This window comes from Meriones unguiculatus, chromosome 17 (genome assembly GCF_030254825.1).
Source record: "Meriones unguiculatus strain TT.TT164.6M chromosome 17, Bangor_MerUng_6.1, whole genome shotgun sequence".
NCBI classification, from domain to species: Eukaryota; Metazoa; Chordata; class Mammalia; order Rodentia; family Muridae; genus Meriones; species Meriones unguiculatus.
This window is the reverse complement of record NC_083364.1, coordinates 60,797,585-60,806,768: the sequence shown is the minus strand read 5'-3', so window position 1 is coordinate 60,806,768 and position 9,184 is coordinate 60,797,585. Positions and strand designations below refer to the sequence as shown.

General features: G+C 38.9%; 1 protein-coding gene across 1 annotated transcript; it reads left to right on the top strand.

Annotated features, from left to right (window-relative positions):
• Positions 1-8,017: 8,017 nt before the first annotated feature.
• LOC110540854 (olfactory receptor 5K17) lies at positions 8,018-8,971 on the top strand. Its single transcript, XM_021627644.2, has one exon. It carries the CDS (start codon positions 8,018-8,020, stop codon positions 8,969-8,971), a length of 954 nt encoding a protein of 317 aa, XP_021483319.1.
• The last annotated feature ends 213 nt before the right edge of the window (positions 8,972-9,184 follow it).

Here is a 9,184-nt window from a genome sequence, read left to right as displayed (position 1 = left end):
GCAGAGATTGTAAGGATAGCCAACCAATGACTGGTCTAACTTAAGACCCATCTCTTGGAAGAGAGCCAAGCACTGGCACTCTGCTTTACTTGCAGACAGGAGCCTCCCATAACAGTCTTCTGAGAGGCTTCATCCAGCAGCTGATGAAAACAGGGGCAGAGATCCACAACCAAGTATTAGGCAGAACTAGGAGAGTCTTGAGGAAGAGTAGAAAGGATTGAGAGAGTCAGAGGAGTCAAGGACACCACAAGAAGACCTACAGAGTCAACTAACCTGGCCCCATAGGGGCTTACAGAGACTGAACTACCAGCCAAAGAGCATGCATGGGATGGACCTAGGCCCCTTACATATATGTAGCAGATGTGCAGCTTGGTTTCCATGTAGGTCCTCTATTAATTGGAGCAGAGGCTGCATCTGACTCTGCTGCCCCCTTTGAAGGCAACACTTCTCTTAGTGGGATACCATGTCTGGCCTCAGTAGGAGAGGCTGTGCCTAGTCCTGCTTCAACTTAATGTGCCAGGGTGAGTTGGTACCTATGTATGGGGGGTGGGAAGGGCTTGCTTCTCAGAGGAAAAGGGAGACATGAGGAAGGCAGATGTGTAAATGTGGGACTTGGAGGAGAGGGTGGGGCTGCAGTCAGTATGCAAAGTGAATAAATAAATTAATAAAAAGAAAAGAAGGAAAAAGAAAGAAAGAGAGAGAAATGTCCTATAAACTTGCTTATAGGCCAAACAGATAGGACTATTTTGTCAACTAAGTTTCCTTCTCCTCAGATGATTCTAGCTTATGTCAAGTTGATAAAAATCTAACCAACTCAAATGTAGATATCACCATAGACTTGGTTTTTTTTTACGGAATAAAAAGAAAAAGGAAGACAGTGGATGGGCTGAAGACACACAGAAACATGCCAGCCACCACAGGACAGGCTGAAGAAACTCAGAGATGCCACTGCAAATAAACAAGCATGTGGTAGAGAGATGGGACAAAAAGAGAAGAGAACTGTGTGTGCTCTGTGAAGCGAGGCAGAACTGGAGATTGGACGGTGGTGAGGTGATCCTATGTGATAGACTGTGACACCACCTGAGGCCATGGTAAGACCCCAGCCGGTGCTGTCTCTGAGGGCCACCTCTGAATCTGCGCTCATGACCCTGCCCCTAGCTAGAGTGGTGCTGGAGAGCTGGACCTGGTGGCATCAGTTTGGGAGAGCTAGCAGGATGGCATGAGCACAGAGAGCAAGTCCCACCCTTGCTGGTTGCAGTGAGCAGAAGAGCTTGCCACCACCCCTCATGTAGCCCTGGTGGCACGGGCACAGGAAAGCTTCCAGGCTGGACAACACAGACACAACCCAGGACTAGATCCAAGGCTTTGAGTTGGGCCCTTCCCAACATTTACCCCATCCCAGGCATGAAGGGGCTGGTCCTACTGAAACAAAACTGCAGGATCTCAATGAGACAGGACAACAACAACAGGATATCTGAAAGGAGCCCTAGTGAGGATCTAGTGCTGATAGTGAGTGTAGCAGAGGCCAGAGACCTCGGACCACATCAATGATTCATTGTGATGAACATTTACAAGGAAAGCTGTTTGGGTAAAAGGGTATGCTAGGGGACATATAGAAGCTTCCACAGGAGAATGTTTTGATGGTTTTTCCCCCCCTTTTTTATTTTATTTTTTTATTTTTCTGTTTTGTTTTCTTTTGTGGTGTTATCAAGGGTGGAGGAACAGGGAAATAAGTGGGATCAGGGTGCAAAATATGAAATTCACAAAAAATCAATTAAAAAGTTAAAAAAAAATAAAAAAAATTTAAAAAGAGAAGGAAAGTGGAAATCACTGCAACAAACCATACCTTCAAGCCATAAGACAAAACATTTCCTTCCTTAAATTGCTTTTGTCAGGCAGTGTGTCACACCCACTAAAATGTGACTAGAACATGACAACATTTCATCCAAATACTGAGATTTTGTAAAAGTCTGAATTTAATATAGGTGGCAGACTAATTAATACAGCTGAAGAAATTAGAAGGAGGCATGGTATTCAAATTGTCACATGGATATAGCTGGTTTCTTCCTGCTAGATTATAGTCAGAATCGGAAGCAACAGTAATGACTCGAGGTTTGAACAACTTCACAGTTAGTGAAGATTTGATGAAAGAAATGTTGGCAACTGAAGAGATTAGGGCCATTGAAATCCCAACTTATTGCACTATGTTAACAGAAAAGTAAATCTCTGAAACTTAGAGGACTATAGCCATCAAAGCATCCAGGATATAAATGTGTTATTGGTGGTCCATTTCTAGGATAGTTGTTTGCAAGTTCTTATTTTATTATTCAAGGAATTGAAGTAAAATCTCACACATGTTTCAAAGTAGAAAGGACATTTTGTTTCAAATAAAGCATTAGAGATGATCAGAATATACTGCCTTCTCGGTCTGGAGATTTGACTCTACTTGACAGCCTTGGAAATGAGCGATCAAAGAATTTTGGGTATTGCTTTAAAGTTTTTTTTTATTTTATTTTTTTCTTATCAGTTACTTTTTATTAACTCTGTATCCCAGCTGTATCCCCCTCCCTCATTCCCTCCCAATCCCACGCTCCCTCCCTCATCTCCACCGTGCCCCTTTCCAAGTCTACTGATGGGGGGGACCTCCTCCCCATTCATCTGATCCTGTTTTATCAGATATCTTCAGGACTGGCTGCAAAGTCCTCCTCTGTGGCCTAACAGGACTGCTCCTCCCTTGGAGGGGGGGAGGTCAAAGAGCCAGCCATTGAGTTTCTGTTAGAAATGGTCCTTGTTCCCCTTAGTATGGGAAACCAATTGGTTACTGAGCTACCACGGGCTACATCCGAGCAGAGGTTCTAGGTCATATCCATACATTGTCCTTGGTTGAATGTCAGTCTCAGAAAAGACCCTGTGCCCAGATATATTTGGTCCTTGTGGAGCTCCTATCCTAGCCTGAATGGAGGCTAGCCAGATGGAGACATGTCCAGCCGCCCGTAGCGGGGTGGGGAGGAGGCCAGCCTTACTGCATTCTTTTCCTGCCTACTAGAGATACAGTTGATAGGAAACTGGCCCAGATGGCCAGGCCAGAACCACTTATGGTCTTGATGCCTAAAGTAAACCAATCATTTCAAAAGTCAATTTCCCTTACCCAGACTGTAATTAATAAAAAATAAATAAATAAAAAATTTAAAAAAAAACTGAGCAGAAAAAAATAAAATATAATGACTAATTTTGAAAAAAAAAACTCAATACTATTATTCTACTATATCAACCCTATACCTATTAGTTAAACTTGTGCTTATAAATTAGTTCATCCCTCTCAACCCTCATCAAAGAAGGTTCATTTTCCAGTAGATGGTGGTTAATACTAGAAACCCACATTCTCTGCATGATCAATATGCAGAGAATGAGAGAGTGCTCAGCTTTTTGTTTGCTTGTTTGCTTGCTTGCTTGCTTGCTTGCTTGCTTGCTTGCTTGCTTGAAGACATGGTTTCTCTGTGTGGCCTTATCTGTTCTGGACTCATTTTGCAGACCAGGCTGGCCTCAAACACATAGCAATCCACCTGCCTTTGCATCCCTGAGTGCTGGGATTAAAGGCATGTGCCACCACATTTGGCTGACTGTTCAGCTTTTAATGGGACACCTGTATCACACTCTTTCACCCCAAGGCTCAAGGAAGGAATGGAAAAAATGTAAGAGCCAGGAGTTATGGGCATCTTCAATGAAACAGAATGAGCATGACAGGGCCATTGCACACGTGACCTCACAGTAGCTGTGAGTGCACATAACAAGACTTGTAAAAGGTCAAGCCAACGAGAAGGCCAGCATTGATGGGAGAGGCGTTATTTATTTAGTCCTATCCCTACCTGAGAAGCTATTGGCAATTGATAGCTGGTGGAGGATAAACAGTAACATGTCTTCAGGGATGCAGCACCATAGAAGTTACCCACGCTTGTGATCCTATGTAGGCATACAGTACTGCCTTCACATATTGGCAGTACTAAGTAGACTCAGTGGGTTAAAAAAGAGAGAGAGAGCGAGAGAAACATATCAACTTGGGAGGAAAAGTGGCAATAGGGGTGGATAGAAAAGGAATTGTGGGGGAGGAAATGAGACTAGATTTCATCAAAACACAGTATATGCATGTGTGTATCAGTGACAAAATGCTTTCTTCCCCCCGCCCCAGTCGGTAAAATATCAGTTTGAGGAGTAGGCCTGGTGGTATATACCTAAAATAATCAGAGCTTAGGGAGGTGAAGGGAGAACAAGAAGTTAGACTGCGCTGTGCAGAGAAAGCTTGTCTCAAAAAATATACAACGGTTGATAAGCTGCCAGAAACAAGCAGAAAATCAATATGGCAAAGAAGCAAATGTTAATTTATTTTAGTTAACGTATAAAACATATGGAAAAATTGAAAAAAAACATATGATATATACTAATGTGGTATCATATTAAGCTTCAATACATGGATAATGATTAAATTAAGTTAAAGACACTTCGCAAACTTATTTGTCATTTTCAGATGTTAAAAATTCCAATCCCTTTCCAAATTATGAATCTTAAAGCACATTATTGTTATCCTTATCCATTCTGTTCTGTTCTACAATAGCATAATAAAGCTCCTTGATCCCATCAAACTGTAACTCATTAATCATTGACCTAATTCCTCACCTACCCGTACTCCTAACAGCCTCTGGTAACCAGAATTCTACTCTCACCTCTTTGACATCAACTTCTTTGGATCCTTCAAGTGAAATCACACAGCTCTTGTAATTCTGTATCTAGCTTCCTTCACTCGAGAGAAGGTATAGATCCATTTTTAGTACATAGCATAGTTTGTCCATAAAGAATTGTGTAAGTGACTTTACCTTCTATCTAGGGAGCTCAGGAAGATATTGAAAAGAATCATGTTCTTTTCTTGCACTACCTGCAAATTCACTCTGGTCTGACACATAAGTGTCACAAGGAACATAATGTCAGAGCTGTTTCAGAAAATGGATCTGTAGGATGTGGTCAGAAGCATTGTAGGTAATGAAAGGAATGGATGTGATTCTGCTATACTGAACCAGATTTTTCCCACTTATCCACAAATTTAAGTCTCTAATAACTGTTACTTCATGGGATTTATATAGATATTATTTCTTATCCATTGCAATTGCCAAGTAGGTAAAATAAGAAATGATGATATAATCGAGTATGGGACAAAACAAGATCATCTAAAAGTTAACTCTAGTCATAGGTGTTTGACTTATCTTCAAAATCCCATCTATCTTTCGGCCACCTTCAATTACTTCTGTTTGGTTCACTGGTGATTTGGGAAACAAGTTTTCAGATGAGAAGTCCCTGCAGAAATACCCAATGTCAATGCCAAGGAACTCCCTTTAGAATCAAGAGAACTTTATTTTGCCCTAAAGCTAACATAACAAATATTGCTGACCCATGTGTCGAGAAGGTATTCTAGATCTTCAAAATCTATTCCCCAATGTTTTAAAGACCTGATTATTTATTCTTAACTCCCTAAAACTAAGAAGCATCTTATTGGAAGCCAATTGTATAAAATGGGTGTCTGTGAACTCAAAATATTAGGATGGACTTTAATTTACTTACAAACATAAAGAAATCCATGTCTCAAAAACACGTCAGTGTTTTGTTTTTACAAATTCTACTTAATTTTCATGTGTCTCTAAATCAATCATATCCTGACAAGAGATGAAACAGTAAATGGGTCATTTAATCAATCTGTGTTCAAAAGCTATACAGTTTATCAGCAAATATCCAGGTAAGATATTAATGATAATATAAAACAATTTGAAAATGTATAGTAAAACAGATTTCTGATCCAGGAGTATAATTGTATTTCATGCTGGAGAAGGAAAAAAATGAGTTTTCACTTGTTATGTTCTTGTAGATCTTCTAAAAAAAAGGTAATTTTTGAAAATTAAACCTAAATATTTCTAGTTGGTTTCTCATTATGTTGTGGTAAAATAATAAAAGATAGTCATTTTACAGTTTTTCAGATAATTTTAAACTACTTTAAGTCAAAGGAATATTGTAAAATGTTATAGATCTGAAACATAAATGGCTGTTTTATTCATTTTATTATATCTCATACTATGAAACTACAGAAAACTTTATCATATTGTCTGTGTGTGAGTAGCAAAAATTATATTAAGATCAGTTTAGAAGAAAGGTCAGTTGATTACTAATTAAAATATGGTTTTTAAAGATGCAGTTTAGAAAGTAAAATTCTAAGCAAAGCATCATTGCTTCACTGTGATTATTATAACTGTATAGAAGGTCAATGACATGTAGAGAGGTCTGGGAATGTCAGGGGTTTGAATACCACTTAGCCATCTTTAAAATGTTTTTTTTTTCCTGTGAGTTATTTAAAATGAAGTGCTTTTTAAAAGGAAAATGTATACATAACTATTGTATACTCATCTCCAAAAGGTTCTACCTATAATGTGTTATGCCCAGAGATTTTTAATATGATAACTGCATCATTCTTTAAAGCTCCCGCTGTTTCTGCACTTGAAACATCACACTATTATACTGTCCAAAATATAACAGTATAAAGTGATCACTGAATTACAAAAATATAGCAGATCAGAAACAAATGGCTATACAGATTTAAATAATCAAATAAGTGGAAATTCTCTAACTTAAAAAATGAAGATATTCTGAATGAGTTTGAGATATGTAAGTTGGGCTAGAATGAGCAATAAGTGCACTGTGTCAATGGACACTGTCGTGGAGTTTCATGGTAATTATACCTACAAGAGGCCTAAAGCTAGACCAACTGTTAGGAAGATACTCAGATAACTGAACAGTAGTAACATCATTGGAAGTTTGTTAGATGATACAGAAGAGAAAATTGACTATGTCAAAAAGAGTATAAATGTGACTTTTTGACTAAGAAAACATACTGCTATATATGTTTAGCCTGTCTTAAAAAATAGATTTTTCTGAAAATATCCAAATGTGACTTTATATGAGAAAAATGTAAGCTGAAGAAATTTTTTCAAATTAATCCTGATTCTGCGTAAATTTTTAAAAATTATCCACTAGATCTAAGAGATAATTCATTTTCAACATTATTTTGACCCCATAATACAATACTCGGAATAGTTTTGCCTGGAGAATGTTATTGTAGGGTAACAAGCAGATGCTGAGGCTCATAACCAAACTTTGGGCAGATTCAGGGAATCTTATAAGAGAAGGGGGAGAGAGAAAGACCTGGGAGAGACAGGGGCTCAACAAGGAAACCAACAGAGCCAAAACTCTGGGCACAGGGGTCTTTTGTGAGACTGTATCTCCAACCAATGACCATGTATGGAGATAACCTAGAACCCCCTGCACACATGTAGCCCATGACAGCTCAGTGTCCAAGTGTGCTACCTAGTAAGGGGAACAGGGACTGTCTCTGACATGAACTCAGTGGCTGGCTCTTTAATTACTTCCCTCCGAGGGGAAAGCAGCCTTACCAGGTCACAGAAGAAAATGCAACCTGTCCTGATGAGACCTGATAGGTTAGGGTCAGATGGAAGGGGAAGAGGTCTTCCCATATCAGTGGACTTGGGGAGGGGAATAGGAGAAGAAAAGGGAGGTAAGGTGGGATTGGGAGGGAATGAGAAAGGGGGGCTACAGCTGGAATACAAAGTGAATAAACTGTAATTAATATAAAAAATAAAATTTAAATGTAAAAAAAAGAATATTTCAAGTTGAAAATGGCAAGTTCTAGAGCATGGATTTGCTCTCTGGAACAGGCTAGCTTGTGCAGGTAAAGTGTTCACTCTAGAAGTTTCACAGGCATTTCAGAACATCTCCTTGTGCACAATCTGTGAGTGACTTCTCATGATGCATGACCTACCCTGGAATTTCTGCTTTTCAGGTGACAGCACGGGATTATGTGATTAAGTTCTTTTGTACACTGATGTTGTAATTTGAGCTGGGTAATTAGGTACATTCTGCTTGTGACTGAAATTGAATTATAATTTTATCTTAGCACAGATCAAGAATGATGAAGGCAAATCACTCTTTAAAAACAGAATTCATCCTCATAGGATTCACAGATAACCCAGAGCTGAAGATCCTTCTGTTCCTGGTGTTCTCTGCCATCTATCTGATCACCATGGTGGGGAATCTCGGGCTGGTGGCCTTGATCTACATGGAACGCCGTCTCCACACACCCATGTACATCTTTCTGGGTAACCTGGCTCTGATGGACTCCTGCTGCTCCTGTGCCATCACTCCCAAGATGCTGGAGAACTTCTTTTCTGTGGACAGAAGGATTTCCCTAGATGACTGCATGACACAGTTCTATTTTCTCTGTCTTGCTGAGACTGCAGACTGCTTTCTTCTGGCAGCAATGGCCTATGACCGCTATGTGGCCATATGCAACCCACTGCAGTACCACACCATGATGTCCAAGAAGCTCTCTGTTCACATGAGCATAGGCACCTTCATAGCTGGTAACCTGCACTCCCTGATTCATACTGGTTGCCTGTTAAGATTAAATTTCTGTAAATCTAACAGAATTGCTCACTTCTTCTGTGATATTCTTCCTTTATATAGGCTCTCCTGTACAGACCCATTTATCAATGAGCTAATGATATACATTTTTTCCATGCCAATTCAAGTCTTTACCATTTCCACTGTCTTTGTCTCATACTTCTGCATCCTTTGTACTGTTTTCAAAATGAAATCCAAGGATGGAAGAGGAAAAGCATTTTCTACTTGTGGTTCCCACTTTCTTTCTGTGTCAATATTCTACATCTGCCTTCTCATGTACATTGGACCATCTGAAGATAGTAACAAAGATATACCAGTGGCTGTATTTTACACAATAATAATTCCTCTGTTAAACCCTTTTATTTACAGCCTGAGAAATAAGGAGGTCATAAATGCTGTTAAGAAAGTTATAAAAACTTACAATATTTTAAAAAATTCTTCTGCTTCTACCACACACTAATTTCAGCTCATTAAAATGACTTTACTAATATGAAATATAGAAAAATAAAAATGTTGTTTATATAAAGTATTAGTGTTTCCATCAATAGGTAATCTTATTAAACAGTATACAAATACAATTTCAAATAATTTGTCAACTATTAATATGGACTCTATAACTAGAAAAAATTAATTGTCATATATAATTATCTCATGAGATTTTTTTAGTACTGTA

Excerpts from the sequence above, each read along its gene's own strand:
- LOC110540854 (XM_021627644.2), top strand. The coding sequence starts at position 8,018 with ATGATGAAGGCAAATCACTCTTTAAAAACAGAATTCATCCTCATAGGA.